Genomic DNA, 22,542 nt, shown 5'->3' on the forward strand with positions numbered 1-22,542 from the left:
TATCATTATCCCCATTTTACAGGTGGGGAAACTGGGGCATGACTGACTGAAGGGACTTGCCCAAGGTCACCCGGTAGCAGGGCTGGGAATAGAACCCAGGTGTCCTGAGTGCCAGTCCAGTGCTCTCTCCACTCTATCACGTTTGAAAGTTATTGATTTCTTCCTTTATTCCTCACAAACGGGAATCCCAGAGTTTCCCCGCTGTAGCACTGTAAGAGAGGAAGGATGATGCAGTGATTACAGCACTAGCTTCGGGCGTGAGAGACCTAGTTTCAAGTTCCTGTTCTGCCACAGAATTCCTGCATGTCCTTGGGGAAATCACTTAGCCTCTTTATACGTCTTTATACTGAATCACAGACGTTTCCACATCTAATGTGGCAGTACTCAAGGGTCTCTTCTCATTTCATTTAACTCCCACTAACTAGACTCCTCACTGAACTAAGGGCCAGGTCCTTGACTAATGTAAATTGGTGTAGCTCCATTGAAATCAAATCAGTGGAGCTACACCATCTTATGCCAGCTAAGGATCTGGCCTGTTGCTCTGCTACCACAAATAGTGACAGTGGACTCCAAAGATATGTAATATACTTTTCCTGTTTCAGTAATTCTTTGTTGACATTTGTACATAAAGAAATAGAAATCAATGTACTTTTTGGGACAGTCTGTTACAGCTCCCTCATTTCTATGCTTTCCCCAGAGCCTTCCTGCTAACAATGTCATACACACACTATAGATAACTGTGGGAGACAGTTTACATTATTTTTCGGTATACTCTGATAGTGAAATAGCAAAACTGTATATTTTTTGTGACAAATACAGCTATAAAAATTCTGTGGTGGTTCCTTGACCAAGAAGGCAGCTTCTTAATCAAGGAACTAAGGTTGCTTCTCAACACAGGGAATCTGATTTTAAGGCAAGTTCCTTCCTACCGATCACACACAAATAAACTGTTAATTCTACCCATTAAGGCTTATTGAATAGGGTGGGGCCTATTAAATTAATAAAATAAATTAATCAATCCCTGAAATGATTGAGGTGGAACAGTTTTTATAGTGGGGGTGCTGAGAGCCATTGAACCAAACTGTAAACCCTGGATATGATGGAAACCACTTCAAGCCAGGGGGTGCTGCTACACCCCCAGCATCCCTCGTTCCAGCACCTATGGAGACTACAAAGCAATTGAGAGTTTGGATTCTAACATGTTTAAAACTCAGGATCTTGACGATCACAGCCTATTCAAACTGAATAATTTTCCACAGGATCGGAAATGTATCCGGATACCTGCATCCATGTCTCTTGTAGCATCATTGAACGTTGCTGCATAGAAGAGATTGAACAAGAGTGGACCAGTTACGCAGCCCTGCTTAATACTATTACTGATAGGAAATGGGTCAGACAGAACTCTATCTATGCAGGCTCGTTTGAGCACTCCATCAGGAAATAGCCTCAGAATGTTGTCCAAGATTACCCAATAATAGTCAGCGCCTAGGTCTGCTGTCAGTGTCAAATGCTTTAGTCCCAGGTCTGTACAGACAGTGTAGAGGTTCTGTTGCTGTTCTCTGCATTTCTTCTACATCTGACAGGCTACAAATATCAGGACTGGCATTCCTTGTGTTGGTCTAAAACCACATTGTGATTCCGGTAGCAGGTGGTTAGTGATGTTGTGTAGCAGACGATCAGAGAGTACTCTGGTCAGAACCTTTCTGGAGATGGAGAGTAACAAGATACCATGATAGTTACCATGATTGGATTTTTTTGCCTTTCCTCTTGTATATGGTGACAATGGCGGTGTCTTTGAAGTCTTGCATTACATCTTCAGTACTCCATATATTGAGAAATAGTCTGTGCAGTCACCTTAGCTGGATCTCACCTCCATACTTAAATATTTCTGCAGGAATGCCATCAGATCCGGGAGCCCTGAAGTTCATGGCACTGATTATGGTGCTGACTTCGTCAGGGGTTGGGGCTACATCCATGTTGTCATTACATGTTGGCTGATCCACTACTCATATTAGTCTCTCATCTGTGATGTTGGATGGTGTTGTTGAATGTTGGTGCCACCTCTGAAGGACTTTTCCTTTGCCAGTGATCAGTGTTAGGCCGACCTCACTTTTCAAAGGCACTGTAGTGGTATGTGTAGGAAAATATACATCTTTCAAAGCAGCATAGAAGTCTTTGGTCTCATGACAGTCGGTGTAGCCCTGGATTTCATCTGCCTTGGCATTCCACCGTTGATCCTGAATATGTCTAAGCTTCGATTAGATGTCATGACACAAATTTCTGTATGTTCTAACTGTATGTTATAACTATGCCTACAGGAATACGGGAGACAAGAATTTGACGATGCATCTCATGTTTTTTATTGAGTAGCTATCGAATTCCTGCCTCATTCTTGTCAAACCAATCTTGATGATGTCATTTTGCTGTACCCAAGGTGGTGAGAGCAGTTTGATATACAGTGTCACAAAAAGTGCCCACTCACGGTTTACATTAGCACCAGTAGCCAAGCCAGCAGGATCAGACAAATCAGCTGTAATACTAATATAGAGCTGTGCTTGCGTAGCTTCATCTTGTCATCACTTTCCGGTGAACTGTCTGATTGGTTTAGTTGATGACTTGCAATGCACTGGCCAAATTACTAATAAGAGTTTAGGGCGGATCATGCGGTGGTTCATCCAGCAGTTTGCCCCGTGCATAGCTTACAGCGATCTGTATATCCTGTAGATCTCGCCGCTGGTTGATGATGTCATCGATAAGATACCATCGTTTGGATCTTGGGTGCATCCATGACATTTTCTTTTTGTCTAGTAGGCGGAAAAAGATAATTGTGATTGCTAATTGCTGCTTGATCCACCCTTTAAGTAGGAGAGTTCCATTGCTATTCTCTTTCCTAGTCCGAGGCTGTCTGATGGCAGGCTGCCAGATTACCACATTACTTCCAACCCCTGCATTAAAGTCGGCCATGGTAATCAGTCTATCTGACGCCGATGTAGACACGAAGAGTTTGTCTAAGTCACTATAGAACTTTTCATTCTCATCATCGGCATTTGTCATGATAGGAGCATAAGCACTGATGATGGTTAACATATTGCTTATGTTTCAGTGCCAACCATAGAACCATAACTTGTGTCTTTGGGTAGACTTTCAAGCTTGGAAGCAATGGAGTTGCTAATGGCAAAACCAACACCCAGTTGTTGTGGCTCTGAGGATGGACGACCTCACCAGAAGAACATGGACCCTGCAGCAATCTCTGTGAGTTGCCCTTCGTCAGGGAGTCTGGTTTCACTGGATGCAGGAGTGTCAATCTTATACATGGCCAGTTCTCTTGCAACAAGTGCTGTGCCTCTCTCAGGTCAGCTGGGGGTAGGGTTGCTACATAAAGTCTGCACATTTCACAAAGCTAACTGGTGTCGTGAGCCTGTTATATGCAGGTCTGCAACTATGACCGCCAGGGTCACTACGCCTTTTGCTTCGCCATTTTCCCATCACTGTCAGACTTTCTTCCATCATCAGAACACACTTGTGGATTGTTGTTAGTGTGATGGCTTATGTCGCTCCATCCATGCTGTCTCGCCTGTTCATCTGTGCTCCAGTGACCTGCATTCACAAGACGACTGGCAGGGGTTAGGGTGTAGTCTATGCCTGCATCCACTTGCTACGCTGTTGTAGAGTGTAATGCCCTTGTCTGCCATAGAAACCATTGAGGTCTTCACTGTCAACCCAGCAGCTAGGGGCATGGATTAGTGAGTGTCAGGGCATGTCCACGCACCAGTCGGCCTGTTCACTACACTTCTAGGGCCCCATTCTGCTCCGAGATCCCTTGCAGAATTTGCCTGGGCGCACAAGGACATAGTTACTGGTTGGTACCGCTCAGGAGGTACTGCAAGGGGCTTGCCCGGGGGAGAGGCTATGTACCATCAGGGAGGATTTATGCACCTTCCTTTTCACTTAAACGAGGCTAGCTGGTGGTCTGTGATGATGGTAGTAGGATCACTACATTGATCACTGGCACTAGACATTACATACAGACTATGCCACTAACCCTGCTGTGGAACTAACTGACCATTAATTGCTCAGGTAGGTAGGCAGATTTTCCCTCAAAAAAAAACTGTTATTTGTCTTATTACAAACATACATTCACTATTTACAGCCCATGTTTTGTGTCTACAGTAAAAATCCATTTATGGTGATGTTCCAGTAGAATTAAAGTTCCAGGCTTGTTTCAGTGTGCCACAGTGGGCAAACTACGGTTCCAACCCTCTGCTTACAGTGAAGTTGTTCTGTAAAAAAAAAAAAGAGAGAGAGAGAGAAGAAGAAGACAAGTCCACTATACGAGGATTGTACTGTATTCCTTTCATTTCATATTCCTTGAGCTTGTTAGCAGCATGCCCTAGAAAAGGTCACAGCATCCTGGGGGACATCTCCTATCCAGATTGGTGATGGGAAGGGGGCACTGCCCTAGCACACGTTAGAAAACTATCATGTATCATATGTCACAGTTGTTTCATCTTTACTCACAAGAGGTCTAGGGACTAGAATAGCTGGCAAGTACAATGTCAGGACTGCCATGTTTTGGCAAAACTACTTGTGTTGGGGAGTGGGAGCCAGGGGAGTTTTACACCGCATCTACTAGCACTGTGCCTCTCTTCAGTTAGTGCAAAGAGCCTCGCGGCATGAGAAATGCTAACGGTCCAATCTAACTGATGGAAAGGCTCCCATTGATTTCAAAGGCAGTTGGATCAAACCACAAATGCATCCACAAAAAGAAAGAAAGAGGTTCATGATTTAAAACAATATGCGCTAAATTTATCGCTGGCGTTAAACTCTCGACTCCCGAGGACTCGCGCCAGGAATGAGTTTGGCCCAATATATTCACATTTTTTAAAAATTGTGTTTACTCTTTCCTTCACTCCATGATTGACAGTGGCTGTAATTCCTGATTATAAGAACATAATGTCTCAAATTTGTCTTTGAGACACCTAGTGCATTGGGGCAAATTTATGTGCTAGTAGTTTTGTTATTAAACTGCTGCACAGTAAGTACAGTGCACGTTCCTGCTAGTAATAGAATTTTTTTTCCCTCAGAGAGAGCGAATTTCTGTAGGGTGGAAATTTCTTCCTTCTAATTAGCATGAGCACAGTAATAAATCAGAGTAAAAAGTTGGAGAATTTAAGGGACATGTTTGGAATTAATGTTGAATTTAGGGTATGAAACCTCAATATCAGCTGTTGGAGCAAAAAAGCAGAAAAACGCTTAAGAGAAAATGGGTCATTTTATAATGCTTTGGTGGCAAAATGTTCCATAGCAGGGAATTGGGATGCATGAATGACAAATTTTGAACTATTTGCTACAGTATTAGTGGAAAGGAAGTTATTACCCTAGAGAGAAATTCTGCACAGGTTTTCTGTTGTAGTAACAATGTTGGGATTCATAATCAGTTTTCCAGTATGTCAACTAATCCGTTTTACTGTAAAAACTTACACTCAAATTGGGTGGCATATTTGATAGAAGTAATGGTTTTACTATACAATACATCATAGCCCTGTGATCTCAGTAGGGATCTGTTTTTAAAAGACACACGTTATGCCCTAGAATAGCTCTAGTGTCTAGTATGACGCAGTGTATTTCTGAACTGATTTTTCTTCAAGCACTGGGAGAGTGATTTATTTCAAAATTATTCTGGTGTTAATTTGGGAAATTTTTAATTGCTTTTGTCAATGGTAAGTTAATTGGAAAAGTAACTTGAAAGTACATTTGGTATTTTTCTTCTCTTTGCTTAAGGAATTTTTTCAAATTCCTTCCATTCTAACTCCCACTAAAGTCAATGCAAATATTCCCATTGACTTTAATGGGAGTTGGATAAGACCCTAAACCAGGGCTCGGCAACCTTTTAGAAGTGGTGTGCCGAGTCTTCATTTATTCACTCTAATTTAAGGTTTCGCGTGCCAGTCATACATTTTAACGTTTTTAGAAGGTCTCTTTCTATAAGTCTATAATATATAACTAAACTATTGTTGTATGTAAAGTAAATAAGGTTTTTAAAATATTTAAGAAGCTTCATTTAAAATTAAATTAAAATGCAGAGCCCCCCGGACCAGTGGCCAAGACCCGGGCAGTGTGAGTGCCACTGAAAATCAGCTCGCGTGCCGCCTTTGGCATGCGGGCCATAGGTTGCCTACCCCTGCCCTAAACAGACCATTCAAATCAGTGGTATTCTTTCTATTGAATTCAATGAGAACACAATCAGCTCCTGAAACAGTACACTGGGGATCGGCACCAAGGAAACATGGGTTTGATCAAAATCCATTGGGAGTTCACCTTGATGTTTGGAAGAAGGAGAAATTGGCCTGGTCTAGGTGGGGATCAGAGTCTGGTTTAGAGCAGCCTGAGTAAACCCAAATCATTGAGGGGCTAATGAGCTTTGGTTTAAGTGACTAACCCAGCATTACCTAGGAAGCCTGTGGAAAAGCCAGGAGCTGCAGAACTCAGTTGTTTTGTATTGCAATCCACTGCCTTAAACCACAAGACCATCCTTTCTCTTCTTACCGTCTGCTGCCTTATTTTCTACATGCTTTTGAACTTCTACAGCAAATGGGGCCAGGGTCTTACAAACAGCAGGAGTTCGCCACTGTAAAAATGTTGGTGAGCTTTTTGTAAATGATTTTAATTGCATATACATTATCACGGGGTGGATTGATTTAAATCCAAGTGGTTTAATCACCAATGTTATATAATTGATTTTAATCTTGTTTTGCATTTGTTCTTTTTAGTTATTTTCCTAAAAAAAGGTTAATTTCCAATGGTTGGTAACTACTACAACATGTTAATTTGCAGCCAAATATAGCCGTTACACTACATTTGATACTACTTTTTGCTAAGGATATGCCATATCTATTCATATTTATTTAAGCAATTATATATTCAATATATTCTTATTTTTAATTATCAAATTTTGTACAGTTTTAGAAAATGGTGACTAACCCATTTCCTGTTTCCTCGATATTATTTTACTCAGGATTTGTGTCAAGCTGCATTTGGACAGAAATTGGAATTTAATTAAATGTTCAAAAGAGCATTTTAAAATGGATTTTTAGTAATTAAATAAAATTACCTTAAATCTGGTAGATACATAAGAAAAAGGAAAGTAAATTTATCAAAACTTAGGCACTTAGGAGCCAAAATCCCATTGACAGCTAGTGGGATTTAGGCTCCTAAGTGTCTAAACCACTTTTGAAAATGAGATATAGGCTCATAAATACCTAGAATTAGTAGGTCTCATCCTCTCCCACCTGGTTTTTATTCATAGATTGGAAGAGGAAAACATTTTTTCCTGCCTTTTTAACTTCCAGTCAGTTTTCTCCTTTGAATGAGAAATAGTCAATGGATTGCCATAAAACCCAACGAGAAGAAGCATGATTGGTCCAAAAACCTTCAGCTAAACTGAAACCAAAAGTAATTAAGGCAAAAGCATTTCCGCACAACAGAAATGGAAAGTGCTTACGTATGGAAAAGGAAGAAAACAATATCGGTACTTGTTAACTGCAGTACATGATACTGTGAAATATTCATAAAGCTTGATCTAATAAGTTAAAGATGTTGTCCTCCTGGTTCTGTATATAATTTTAAAAGCCTCACCCTTTACATCATTGAGATTTGTGGAGGGCTCATTGATGCTCCATTCTTTCTTTCTTTAAATCATTTTAACAGATTGTAGTATGTTTAGTGGCCTTAACATAAGCTGTCATAATTTCAAATTTAATTTTAAACCGGTTTACTTTTACAAAGAAAAATGTACCGTGTTTAATTTAAATCTTAAAAACCTGATTTAAATAAGAGTAATATACTTTTTTTTTTAAAATTGTCAATTTTTATCTACCTTGCAGTATCAGCAAACAATTTCCCTTTCACACAATACTCTTTGGTTTACTAACAGCCACCTTAAGTCCATTGCGTTATCCCGATAACTTCATAGCATATAAAGCTTCAACAGGAGCCTGTATGGGTCATTTTTGGGTGGGTAAGTGGATAACTAACACAGCTGGTGCTCGCTCATTAATTCGGTTCTTAGCCTTCCTGTGACTGATTGCCTCAGCTGCAGAGATTATTCAGAGGGATCTCTCACAGGTTGGCAACAGCTTATGGAGAAAAGCCTTCTGTGAGTCAGTTTCTCCCATTTGCATGTTAGTGTTGTAGTTACGGTTCATAAGAAGGGCCATACTGCGTCAGACTTAAGGTCCATCTAGCTCAGTATCCTGTCTTCCAACAGTGGCCAGTGCCACATGCCCCAGAGGGAATGAACAGAACAGGGAATCATCAAGTGACCCATCCCATCGCCCATTCCCAGCTTCTGGCAAACAGAGGCTAGGGACACCATCCCTGCCCGTCCTGGCTAGCAGCCACTGATGTATGGTATTGTTTTACCCCGTTGATTTGGTGCTAGCAATCTGGATGTGTCCTGTCTGAATCTCCCTCTTCCCCCAAACGTGGGATTTGTACCTCCTCGCAGTCCGGTTAAGTATTTTGGAAACCTTCCTCCCTTCCCCTGCTTTCGCCCACGGGGTGTCACCCTATCCTACACCACATTAATCGCCATTAATCAGAAGTTCTACCTTTTTATCTGTGATACATGTGAATCGGAAACCCAAGGGCAGTGAACAGAAGGGATCTCTCTCTTTCCTCACAGTGTTCAGTCTGTCCTGGCATTTAAAACCACAGTGCGTGCCCTGACTTTTCAAAGCTCAACGACTATTATTTGTTGTTTCTGGGAGCCTCTGATTCACCCAGAATATAACTGATACAATGTGCAGCACCCCTTATTCTAACATGCACCGAACTGTTCAACTGCACCACCTTTGTTTTAAGATCATACTACTTCAGAGGTGCTGTATATGACATTGGCAGGTGCCATCTGAACTGACAGAGTATTTAGCCACTATATTGCGCTCGCTTGACTTGCATTTGCAATTCCCAGTGCACGTGTGTGCAAGTTGAGGATTTGCACATGCTCATATATATAGACACATAATTCTGATGTATGATTGTACATAGTCAAGAAAGATGAATACTTTTGAAGATATGGGTCCAAACCATATGTCCCTATCTGCTTATGGAGGTTGGAATTGATGGGCCGTTTGACTGTCCCTGATTGGCAGAAAGATACAACAGCCTTAGAAATACCATAGGTTAGGTTAGATTAAGTTGAGTTACAGTAAAGCAAAGTAGAGAGTGGAACTGTTACTAATCACAGTGTCCAATCTGTCTCCACATTTGAAACCAAATTAAATAATTGGTTGCCATTGCTTCAGTTATCTTCAAAAATTTCAGTATATGGCAATTTATTGCAAAGCATCCTGCAGTTCATCTGCGATGAACACTGTGTACGTGCATTTTGTATTAGTTAAAACAAAGCAGCTGGTAGTTTTCCACATGACACGTCTCTAGCATTTAAAGGAGTCAGTTGTTTTTTATTTGACTTTGTCGTTGAGTCTTGTTTTCTTTAATTAGCACTTAAAAAGCTACTCTGGTCTGGGCATTGGACGTAGGTGTGCCGGCCAAAACAAAAGCTCAGTGGCCAGAACTCAGCTGTACTCAAAAGAAAAAGACCACATGTACGCGTGACTATGATATTCATGCTGGTTTAGCTCCTCTCTAAACTGCACTCGGTCACCAAAGACAAGTCCAGAAGTGGCTAGCTCTGGAAATAAGGTGCCCCCTAGATCAGTCAGAGAGGAAGAAGCAATCACACAGCCTTCTGCTTATTTTGGAGATGCCTGTGTTTTAGGCCCTTCAATTTAAACATCTATAATTTAACAGGAACTGGGGCTCTGGATGCTGCTTAGGCCCTCTTGATCCCAATGGTAAAATCATACTGCAGATAGGTAGCCAGATACTTGCACTACATTTGATTCTGAAATTACATGAGAGTAATGGGGGTAGGCAGGTAGAGCAAGAAGAGGATTAGATACAATGTAGAGCAGCTGAATTGATTATGGAGGCTTTAAAGCTCAAATCTAAGATACAGGGGGAGCACAGGAATCCTCCAATGGAAAAACTGTTCTGCATTAACTTATTTGTAAACTTTGGTTTTATTGAGCTGTATAATAATTGTACATATCCTCAAGCAATGCCGAACACAACGATCGATAATACAAGCAATGATAATCAGATGTTACAGCAGTCTGACATGAACACAGCTCTCCAAAGATAATTCTGTCCCACAAGACATTACCCAGCTTAACTTCAGCTCATTCCCGTGAAAAACTAAAGCCTCTTTCCCATGCAGAGGAAAACCTTGTAGACAGTTTTGCTCCTGAAAGCCGACCAAGAGGAGTAGATAATGGGGAAAGGCAGCCCGCCCCCTTTTCAGGAAGGGCTTGTAGGAGGTCAACACTGTCTGAAAAGTGGATGGGGCTGGCTGACGAGGGGAATGGACAAGGCAGACATGATTCAGGGCATTTCCCTGTGACGATATCCACTGTTAGAATCCTTGTAGAGCACCAAGCAAAAAGGAAAGGTGCCCTCAATGTGTGGAAACCCCGGGACAGCCGCAGAAGCACAGAGGAGGCTTAATTAATTAATTTGCAAAGTCCTTTTGGATCCTTGAATGAAGAGCTCTATGTAATAATAATACCTAGTTCTTCTATAGCACTTTTCATTAATAGATTTCAAAGCACTTTACAAAGGCGGTATATATCGTTATCCCCATTCTACAGATGGGAAAACTGAGGCACAAAGCAAGGAAGTGACTTGCCCAAGTTACCCAGCATTCCAGTGGCAGAGCTAGGAGTAGAACCTGGGTCTCCTGAGTCCCAGTCCCGTGCTCCATCCAATGCAGTGTTGTAATTACTGCTTTGATTTTATATTTGGAAAAACCTGTTGGGGGAATAATCAGTAAAATTCTAAGATTTAAAGTCAATATAAAGCGATGGGAGGAATCATAGAATCCTAGAACTGGAAGGGACCACGAGAGGTCATCTAGTCCGGTCCCCTGCACTCGTGGCAGGACGGATGGTCCTATGGCTTAGTCAGAAGACCTGGGTTCTATTTCTGGCTCTACCAACAGGGGAAATCACCTTCCCTCCCTATACCTCATCTGTAGAATAGGAACAGTAATAGTAATAAATCCCGGCCTCGCAGGGGGGTGGTGAGGATTAGTTCATTCATAAGTGCTTTGAGATCCACAAAGGGAAGATACTATAGAAGAAAAATGTCGTCTTTATTTATTTTCTTGAGGAGAGATTTTACAAAGGCCCCTTGGAAGTCGATGTTCGCTGGGCACCCAAGTCCAGTTTGAAAATAACCCCTTTATTGTGAAAATAGCTGTCCAGGTTAGAGTGGTTAAAGCAGCTTCCAGATGTCTACTGCAGAAAAATATCTCTCTTTGATGAGTGTCCGGTGGATAGGAAGTTCCATTGACTAAAGCCCTCAGCTACAAAAGATAAAATTAAAAACAAAGTATAAAAAAATGCATAACCTTAAAAAATAAAAAATAAACCAAAACTTAAGACTTTAACTAGAAATTCAGCCCTCACTTTCCAAACAAGGCCCACAAGAAACTTAGCTTTCAGATAGATATCAGCAATATAGAGCCTTTCCCCTACACTAACACCATCATCTTGTAATTGGTTGTTAAACTGAGCTCCTTTCAAGCTAATAAAAACTCTTTCTCATTCAGCAACATTGAATTGACATTTTTGTAATTCAGGATTTTACCATCACAGTTCCATTTTACTACATAGCAGTCAGCAGCAGCACATAATTTTTTATGCCTGTCCATTAGAAGGCATCGTATAAAAAGAAAGGTGGTTTAGATGATAACATTGATGTGAAAGTTTTCACTGTACCCTACTGAAGAACTGAACAATTTAAAGCGGGTGGTGTTGAAAAGATCATAGAATCATAGAATATCAGGGTTGGAAGGGACCTCAGGAGGTCATCTAGTCCAACCCCCTGCTCAAAGCAGGACCAATTCCCAACTAAATCATCCCAGCCAGGGCTTTGTCAAGCCTGACCTTAAAAACCTCTAAGGAAGGAGATTCTACCACCTCCCTAGGGAACCCAAGATCTCATACCTTGTTTTTGCCCAGGGTCAGCATGGTGAAATGAGATTTTAATACAAAGCCATTGTTCTAGGCAACTCTTGTACCAGTGCCAGCAGCATCGTGTCATTCATACTAAACATTAGGAAATATGATGAAAAACAAAAAAACCAAAACTATAACTGAAACTGCCCAAGCAGTTTCTTTTTCCTGTTGTTTTCCAGATAGCTGTATACATTTATGTCTGTATTTATTGCTTATAAATTTGTTTCTCCTATCTTAGACCTCAGTTCAGCAAAGCAACCCTCTACAGGACAGCACTTAAATATGTGCTTAACTTTAAGCACATACTTAAGTCCCATTGACTTCAGTGTCACTTAAGCACCTAAGTGCTATCCTATATCAAGATGCTTTCTTGAACTGAAGTCTGATAGGTGCAGCTAATACATTTTTTGACTTTAATGGGCCTTTAAGCTGTGATCCAGCAAAGCACTTCTACATGTGTTTAGCTTTAAGCATATGAGTATTCCCTTTGAGGTCAGTTATACTAGATCTGTGCTTCAGTAATTTAGTTGATCAGGACCTTGCACTCCTGGCTCATTACAAAATTTGACATAAGACACAATTGCAATAAGTATACCGAACAGGCACCTCAGGGTTACATCTGAAAATCTTCAAAGAAAACATATACATCATCATCCCTGCCAGCCAATCTAGCACCCATCTAGGGTGACCACCTTTTCAAAATGCAAAAACAGGACACATGCAGGAGCCCCGCCCCCTCCGTGGCCCTGCCTCCTGCTCCGCCTCTTCCCCCTGAGTCCCCGCCCCCTGGCCAGGCCAGAAGCCAGAGCCAGGCAAGCGGTAAGAGCCGCCCAGGGAGCTCGGACCCCTGTGAGGAGCCCCGGACCCTCCATCTGCCCTAGGAGGGGCGGGACAGGGTGCTCAAGAGCAGCCCCGGGCCGCGTACCTGCCCCCGGGGTGTATCGCCCAGGGCAGGTGGAGACAGCTCTTACTGGCTCTGGCTTCTGGCCTGGGGTGAAGAGGAGGAACAGGGGGCAGGCAGGGCCTCATGGTCAGCCCCCACCCACCCACTGGGAAGAGGCTGGTGCTGCCCCTGAGCCTTGGGCAGGTGCGGAGCGGTGCCTCAAGGAATCCAGAACAAATGCTTTCCCGGAGTCATTCAGACCGGGACTTGAAATGTATGTTTCGGGACTGCCCCGTCCACTCGCTATCACTCAGTGTTACACTGTTTGTGTCCCCCAAGGGACAGGAAGGCAGGCTGTCTCATGGAGGGCAAATAAGGATATATATTTGTTACAGACATAACTTTTAATGGAGAAGTCAAGGACTTGTTCATCCCGGCCAGCTTGCTACTGAGCAAGGGTCCATGAATTTTTATAGGTTTGGTTCTATATATGTTCAGTGTAGTAGAGCATGGATTTTAAGTGTCTTTTAAACCATGATGAACATGCTTATTAAAAACACGTCACACTAGCCAGTCTTTCACACAAAAAATGTAACTATGTTTTATATGTATTTTGGTGTCTTTATATGATTGTCACCGTTATTTAATTCTTTTCTAATGGAACATAAACTTGACTTTATATTAATTAAGCTACTGCCTGCCAGGACTTGCCTTTTTTATTTGAAACTGATATGATGACATTTGCATTTTTAGCCGTAACCCATAACTTCCCCATGAGAAAGAGCCAGCCTTAATCAGGAGTGCCACTGTTAGAATCAGATGGTAACACCTTTAGAGTTAAACACTAACGGCTGGGTCCAAAGGCCAATGACGTTAACAGGTGTCTTTCCATTGTCTTCAATGGATTTGGATCAGATCTTAGAACACATGGGGTACGTCTACACTGCAGTGTAAGCCCAGGGTTCAAATTCAGCCTCAAGCCTAACCCACCTTCTGCCTACACACAAATCGCAGTAACTCAGGGCTCGGACCCAGTGTCCCAGGACCCCACTGGGGGTGGAAGGTCCGAGCCTGAGTCAAACTAGGACCCAGGGTTCAAGCCCTATTGCTTAGCAGTGCAGATTCAGCCCTACTGGACTCCTGCTCTGGCAAAAATCCCACAAAAGTATCCCACAATCCCATAGGCCAACTTTCTTGACAGTCAGGTGTGGTGGACAGTCAGGTTTTCCCACACTGCACCACAAACAAAGAGCGAGAGCAGCTACATTTTGGGATGGTGTGAGGAAGTTTGATATATTGATGGTTGGACTGGGGCCCTCATAAAGCAGTGTAGACACTGGAGCCCCAGGCTGGGACTCGGTCCAACAATTCCTAACCTGGGGTTACAAATGAGTGTAGACGCTCTAGCCATAGGTCAACAAACCCAGGATCTGCTCACTTGAGTTCTACTAACCCAGAGTTTACATTGCAGTATAGACATACCCATGGTATCTGATGTGCAGGGGTTTTGAGTTGGGCGGAGCTGGGAGCAAGGAGATTGGGAGATGCAGAGAGGAAGAATACTGAATCGGGGCTCAGTGAAAGTATCAAAGCATGGCATTGGCGATGAGCGTCGCATGGTGGGAACTCAGGTGAAAAGGGCCGAGAGAAACATAGCAGGGAGAGAGAAACGGAGACAAGAGGACAGAGACATAAGAAAACGTATCCCATGAGCGTGAGTGTCACTCTCAATGCTTGCAGAATAACCATGTCAGGCACTAGACAGCGGAGTTCAGGATTGTGTCTCGTTGGAGATGGCTGACCTTACAGCGCTAAGCTAGAAAGCTCATGGAAGATACCAGCTTGCATGTCCTGCAGCTTTTCCAAATGAAAACAGAGGAGGCTGCACTGTGAAACCCCTGAGAGCATGTAACCTCACTGAAATACCTATTTCAGGAACGTTTTTGTAGAGCTTTTTTAGCACTACAAAGGGTAGGTCCGCAGATTCTCAGAGTGGGACCTCATCTGTCTGTAGCTAGAGGGGGCTCCCCCCAACCCTCTCCCGACTGCTCAGATGACAGGTTCTGAGGCTGGCGGAGAAAGGTCCAAGCAGGAAGCCAAGGCTGTGTTCCTCCTGCTCTGTGTCCCTGCCAGAGGCTGCAGAAGGAGAAGTTTGTGCTTCGTGCTCTGCAGCTGCTTCATCCATCGGGTCCGAAAGGTTTCGCTTTGGCCGCCTGACCCCAACTGAGGGGCCAGTTCCCCACCTATGGTGAGTCTGACAACCAGGCTGCAAATGTCTCAAAGGACGGCAGGAAAATGAAGAGGGCCCTTGGTTACATCAATGGGCAGCAGCCCAGCACAGGGAAACCATGAAGAGGACTGGCTGAGTCTGCCACAGGCAGAGCAAGAAGTGGCTGGTAAGACCCAACCATACACCTTCCTGCAGCCCAGGTCTCATAACCACCCCCCTTCCTTTGTTGGGGATTTTCAGGGGCGAAACCACAAATTCTCCCAGTCTTGAACACAGCAGATTCTGCAGACAGCCGTAATAATTCCTGCTCACTCAGAATAGCAGAGCATACCACTATCGAAATTTAATCTGAATTCTTCAGTGCAAACCTAATCATATTTCACTCATTTTCCTTTATACTTCTGCTTAAGATAAATGTACTCCCTTCTGCATCAACAACAACTCAGAATCCATAAGCCAGCATTTTTCACCTGTGACAAGGAATGTAGGAACTTGCACTTTATTACATATCTCATTCCCCTCCCTTCAAACAATCAATATAGTTCTCAGCATATGGCTCTTTTCAAAGGTTGTGTACAGTTTCCATTTCTAAATGATATGCTAGCATTAATTTTCACAGCCCTGAGCCTGGCTTTGTTCTGAAGAAATCTTATCCTGGTAGAGAGTCTCTTTCCCCATTCCACTGCAAAATCCAGCAGCTATGTGAAACCCTCTAATTGCCACCTCAGTGAAATACAGGAACACCTTGCAAATGGCAAGCGTGGTTTATGCTGTTCCAAACAGCATTGCTGGGACATTTACGTGATTGTACTATCTGTTTGATATTATCCCTCTAAAGTCATGTCTCCTTCTGCACCTTGCACTAATAATTCATACAAATCTGTTTGGATTTTGCATTATCCCTTCTTCTTTAGTAGCAATCACCCCTCTTGGGCTGTCAGATGACTACACAATCCGTTGCTGGAGAGGAAGATGTCTGGGAGTTGCAGGAGAAGGGGGAAATGGACAGCAGTGTTCTGTTTTATGCAGCTTAATTGAAGGACACTGTTCACCTCAGCGTAGATGTTGCCTGCTTGGATTGTCTAAGTGTTCTCTAGTCACTCAGTCCTGGAGGAGTTGATTAGCAGGGTTCAGAGAGCAGCACCCCATCCCAAGAGACCCAAAGGTGCCATGGGGAATTCCAGGGAGACCCAAGACAATGTATATATTTAAAGACCAGTATAGTTCTTTCACCCTTCCTGATCCTCAAATTCCTGAGGCCAGCCTCACTTGTAACCCTCAGGACCCTCTGCTTCAATGTCTGTCATGGCCTCTCTCCCCACAGCACAAATGCCACCACCCTCCTCGTTCTTTTCCCCGGCTGTTCTCTCCCAGCCCCGCCCCTTACACTGAGCCGTAGATGACAGCCCTACGCAGAGCGACTGTAGGCTCTGTTCCATTCTGCCCCTCGCCTGAAAGCCCAGTGGAATGCCACCATCCCTTTGCTGTTACTGTCTTGCGTAGGGAAAAACAACAACATGAGATGGAGGTGAGATCGATTGGAAACTCATTCCCAATGAGAGCACTCACCTGGACACGAAAAGAAACCTTCCCTTCCATTGGAGTACATGTGTGAACACACACACACCAGATCTTAAATTAAACATCTGGAGACAGATCCTCTGCTGGTGTAAATTGTCATAGCCTGTTGACTTCAATGGAGCTAGAACAGTTTATACCAGCTGAGGACCTGGGGACTGTATAGCCTTCAGAACTTTGCTTCAGCAAAGTAAACCTACCTGCCTTGCGCTTTGCAAACTTGAGAATCGTTCTGAATGTTCAAAATGGCATTTTGCATTTAAATGTGGTATTTGATTATACATTTATATTTACAATCCCCCCACACACATCTTTTTTCTTCAAGTAATTATAGCTTAAATGAGCCTAAACAGCCTGTCTTAATAAAAGATTTGACTTTCTCTCCCAAGCTAAGATGAAATGTTTTTAACTTGGGCCATTTCTGCTGTGTTCTGATGCATCTGTATACCTGTCTCATTGTATAAAAGCCATAAGAAAAACTCATACAGAATTTTGACATATATTTTGTTTGCTATTATAGTTTGTCAGACATTTCATTACATCTTGGAAACACACAACTAAACAATTTCTAAAGGAAATAGACTATTTGCAGTCATCTGCTGGAGGCCTGCAGCCAATAATTCACACCATTTGTCAAAAAGATTTTTCACCTCTAAGCACAAGGAGCTTTGGGGACGGTGTGCAGCTATCATGTGAGTAGGCCTGGAGCCTGGGAGCGCATTACAATGCTATGCTGGAGAGAAGATGAGGACTGATAGCTATGAAGATGAAATCTGAATGGGCAGAGGGTGGAATGTGCATTACTTCAGTAGTTTAATGCCTGATCAGTGGGATATTGTGATGGTTAGTGGAAAAGGCAGGGGCCTCCCATAGATCAAATAACAAATCTGAATATGTTGAAATAGAGGTTCAAATTATTTGCATTTTTTTCCCTACGGAAGGAATTTGATTTGTCTTATTATCCCTTGCAAGACCCAGGGCCAGGTTTGCAAAAACAGAGGTGAGATCCACCTGCAAAAAAATTGCCTCTCCCAAGTCAGTAGCACTCTGGGCTGTATATCACCCTGCTGGTCCCAGCCAGGTGGAAGGAACCGAAACCATCCCTCTGTTGTGCCTCATCTCAGGGAGGAGGCAGAACCAGCACCAGATAGAGGTGGGATCAGGGGAGAATACATGCCAGGCAAGAGTCTTCACCTGGCAACACCTCCCAGCAGCCAGAAACTCTTCTTTCTAGCAGTAGAGCAACCCCCGAAATTCCCCACCATGACCACCTTTTATCTACCCCAGGAAACTGCCAGTTCCCAATTGGCTTAAACCCCTGGGGGCTAACCAATGGTCAGATATTGCAAACTTTCTAGATCTCCTAAGTTAAGATTTTCAAAGCCACTTAGGAGATTTGGACAGCAATTTCCATTGCTTTTAAAAAGGAATTAATCATTCAAATCTCTTAGGCAACTTTGCAAATCTCACCCATATGCTTTATCTCAGCAACCAAAGCAGCTACTTGCTAAGTTGAGTATTGTTCTGAATATTGAAAATGACATTCAGCGTTTGTATATTTTCTTAGCTGATACACTTATCTTTGCAATTCGAACTCCCGCACCCACACATACTTTTTTCAGGTAATTACATCTTAAACTAAACTAGAACACCTCTCTGAACAAATGACATGACTTTCAAAAGGTAAAGGTGAAATATTGTTAATGTAAGCCTATTCTGCTTTTTTTTGATGCATCTGTATTCCTGTCGTGTGATATAAAAGGTATGAGAAAAACTCATACAAAATTTGACACTGGTAAAGTACTTTCCATAACTTTTTAAATAGCTTTCTTTCTCATTATTGTTTATAATTTCAGGGAAGAGCCAAAGAATTGCATTGTCTTTGCTGAACCATATATAAAACAAAAGAGAGAGATTAAGTTACACAGTGCACTTAATTACAGTGCCGTGACAGAAGTAACATAAGCACATAACTACAACTACTGCAATTTGAAATTGGTTTTTATAAAGTTAAACCTCATTTTTACAAGTCTGATAACTGAAGAATTAATGTCTTTTTGTTCTATATGTGAACTCATCATGAGTGGAAAGGTAATATCAACATACGGACACATTACAGTGAGCAGTTTCATGTTAACACAGAATGTCACCTTATCATCTCTCTGTCTCTGAGCAGAGATGACTAGCCTAAAAGGGCATCTTTCATCTGTGTAAATGGTTTACCAGGGGGCATTGCAGATTGCTTGGAATAGAATTTTCTCACAGAAATGGAGCTAAAAGGATAATACAAGTAATTGCATTATGCAATGCCTCCCAGTGTTTTACATGTTCTTCTGCACTGGAAAAAACAACAATAACTTTTGTTTCAGTTTTTAACAGCCTCACTCGGGTATTTAGAAATCATAGCTAATAGGGTTTTTTTTGTGTGTGTGCGTGTGTGTTTATTTCAGGATGGAATGGGGAACCTGAGAATCACAGAGAAAGGTCTGAAGCTAGAAGGAGATTCAGAATTCTTGAAACCTCTCTACGCCAAAGAAATCCGGGCCAGACCAGTAAGTTATCCAGAAAAGCAAAAGAATGATCACATTTCTGTACTCTAAACACTAGAAAATATATCCGTAACAATGGCACCCTGCCACTTCACATCTATAAATTAGCTTGGCTACACTATGCAAGGCTAATCTGGGGAATGAGCCAGTAGCGTGTTTGTTGTGTAGTTACATGTATTTTTGCATGAGGAGAAGGCAGTGTTGTTTGAAGAGCAGATAAAATGCTTCCAGGACATCTAAGATTTCAGATAGGCTTTTCTCCTCCTTTTGATGTAGGACACGTATTAATAAGAAGTCCTCATTGCAGAATTCCTCACTTTTCATGGGTAGAGAGATGGCAGATAGTTGTGAAATCCACCCTGCAGTTTATCAATACTGCCTGAGACCATAGATGTGTGATCAATACATATGGGTCTGATTCAGCCATGATTAATCACCGTAAACTCTTTCTTACCGTGGGCTCAGTTCTGCAAGGTGCTGAGGACTCAGCAATTTTTGTAATTACATGCAGCTAAAACTAACAGCAAAGGTGGGAAAATTAATAAAAGTCTAAATCAAGAGGAACTCAAGTGTGATTAAAATAGCAGCATCTTTATGGTAAAATTTAATTTACTGTCAGCTCTTTCTGACCATCCTCATGCAACTTTGTTTGGCATAAGCAGCTTTGAAAGACTGAAGAGGTTATATGCAGCTTCTGTTTCCTATTGATACTTCATGGAAGGCATCATACATCCTGTTTCCTGTTCAGAAATGTTAATTTGAATTGGATAGCAACTTCCCACTTGATGCCAGTGGCAGATAGCTAATTAAATATTAACATCGCTTTACCTCTACATTTCAGTGGTCTTGTAGCAACTGGAACTTTTTGGAGTAATCATTGCAACATCCAATACAATATTCGATGTAATTACTGAAGGTTGTAACCCCTTTAGAATGGCCGTTGATTGATTTGTGCAATCATTCTAGTTTAGGAAGAGAAGCGAATGAAAAAATATCGATATCTATAAATGTTTCCATGTGGGATTTAAAGGAGAGCCTTAGAACCCTATACGTGTAAATTCATTCACTAAGCATGGAGTACATGAAGAAATGCATCATATAAATACATTTATTTTGTTAGATTTTGGAAATGCTCTTTGTTTTCTTAAAATCAAATATTAAGCTGCATTTATTGCTACTGGGAAGTTTATTCTTTAGTCCTCATCATCTTAATCTACATATCAGTATGGTGGAGGGACAAAAGATATCTTCTCATGCTAGTTGAAGCTATAATACCAGACTGCATGCTATGATTGGTGGTTTTATGAAGGCCAAACGGGAGGTAATACAAATCCTGTGGGAATGTTACTTCCATAGAGGACTTTTCCCTCCTTCCATTATATCGCTGTTGTTCTGAGAAGACTTTAGCTGTGAATCCAAAGGGCCTGATTAAAAACCCAGTGATATCTATGAGCGTCTTTCCACTGACTTCAGTGAGCGGTGGATCAGCCTCACCATCTGTATGGAACTTTACCACATGAACAGCTCCACTGACTTCCCAGTGGAGTTGCATGGGGGGGTAGCCAGCGCAAAAATTATCCAGATCTTTCCAGTGGTCAGACCACATTCAGACCTGGTGGTCAGCAGGTGCAACTCTGGTTTCAGTGAAATTGTGCTTTCTTATGCCAGGGTTCTGAATTTGATTCACCATATCCAAGTGAGACTGCTGCATAAGGTGATCCTTTTGGAATAGATGCAAGTACTTCTAAATTACCAGAACTATAATCTTCCATATACTGGCAGTAGCTTGTTTCTGCTCTAACCAGAGCATTCTTGCAAAATGAAATGTATTACCAATTACTGAGCTTGAGGGATATAGTAAAAGCTAAGTGCTAAACTCAGTTATCAGTTGCATCTCTGAAAATCAATAATAATTCCATTACCATTGAGTTACTTAGGATTTTCACTAGTGCAAAATGTGGTTTTAAAAATGCACAGTGTAAGTGACAAGAACTTTAAATAGTGGTAAATAATAAAACATGCCAAGACTATGTTAATGTATAATATTTTCATGTGTTTTAGTAAACAACCTAAGAGTGCAGACTGCTAGCTTAGCTAATGGTTTTATTTATTGCTCAACAGACTTGCAAATTATGGTTATTTATAGTAGATGAAGTACAGCAAAAGACAGAGAATGATATTTCAGTGTAATTTCATCTAGTAGCATAGTTACACAATCAATTCAGTGTTAACTGTATGTAGTAGAGATCATGGGGCCAGACTCGTGATGAGGGTAGTTACACTCCCATGATCTCAGTGAAGTTGTGCCAGTTCTCCATTTGACCACATGGGTGAATCATAGAGTACTCCCTATCTTTATGAATCTCTCTCTCTCTCTCTGGATAGAACGGGGTAATCCCTGTAGAAATGTCTTAGGAATGCATCTCGATAACTGATGGTAGCCTCAGTTCATGCTTTGAGCAGGGGGATGGACTAGATGACCTCCTGAGGTCCCTTCCAACCCTGATATTCTATGATTCTGTTATTCGTCAGCCACTCCTTTCCTTCTCAGATGCATCTTTAATTCCATCATAGATCATGATTAAAAGCATCTACATTTTCCTTAGAAATCAGAGCCTCAGGCCTAAAGATAGCAGAAGTTCTCCATTAAAAGATACGTTTAATTTTCACTGTGGGGCCAGATTGCCCCCTCTTGGGGAAAAACCATTGGCTAGGAAGAAGGAAAATCCCACAAGGTGTACAGGAACCCTTTGGCTGCTCTAATTTACCCTGAAGCTGAAGCAGCTGTGGTGGTTTCAGAATAAGGGAGCTGTAACTGGCTACCTGATGCCCCTCACCCTTTGTGCTGAGTGGTTGAGTTCAATCTGATCGCCTCTGAAAAGGTGTCCCACAATTGAGGTCCTGCCACTGAAATTGCACCCGAGCATAGTCCATAGTCTACACGTAGCGCTGATGCATGTGATTTATCATGATCAAAGGGAGACATGTTTGTAGGATCGCCTTTATGAAATACTGTCAGTATATTACTGGGCATCAGAGCATCACGGGCAGTTTCGTGAACGCTGAGACTGTTCTAGTAGTAATTTTGAGAAACTAGTACTAATTTTGCTGCAGTGATGGGTGCATCCTTTAGCCTTGTTTTAAAGGGAAATGATAGATGCCCCAGGTTCTCCAGAAGTGAGCAGAGCATCTTCAACTCCCTGCTGAACATATTGTACA

The 22,542-nt window shown here is 42.1% G+C and overlaps 1 protein-coding gene across 1 annotated transcript in view; it reads left to right on the plus strand.

Moving 5' to 3' along the window:
• SGCD (sarcoglycan delta) overlaps positions 1-22,542 on the plus strand; it is a 203,056-nt gene that overhangs the window by 66,170 nt on the left and 114,344 nt on the right. The window contains exon 2 of the mRNA XM_065409666.1: positions 19,225-19,326. Coding sequence (XP_065265738.1) covers positions 19,225-19,326 — 102 coding nt within the window. The remainder of the gene's footprint in view (positions 1-19,224; positions 19,327-22,542) is intronic.

The sequence above is a fragment of the Emys orbicularis genome, chromosome 8 (genome assembly GCF_028017835.1).
Source record: "Emys orbicularis isolate rEmyOrb1 chromosome 8, rEmyOrb1.hap1, whole genome shotgun sequence".
Taxonomy (NCBI): Eukaryota; Metazoa; Chordata; order Testudines; family Emydidae; genus Emys; species Emys orbicularis.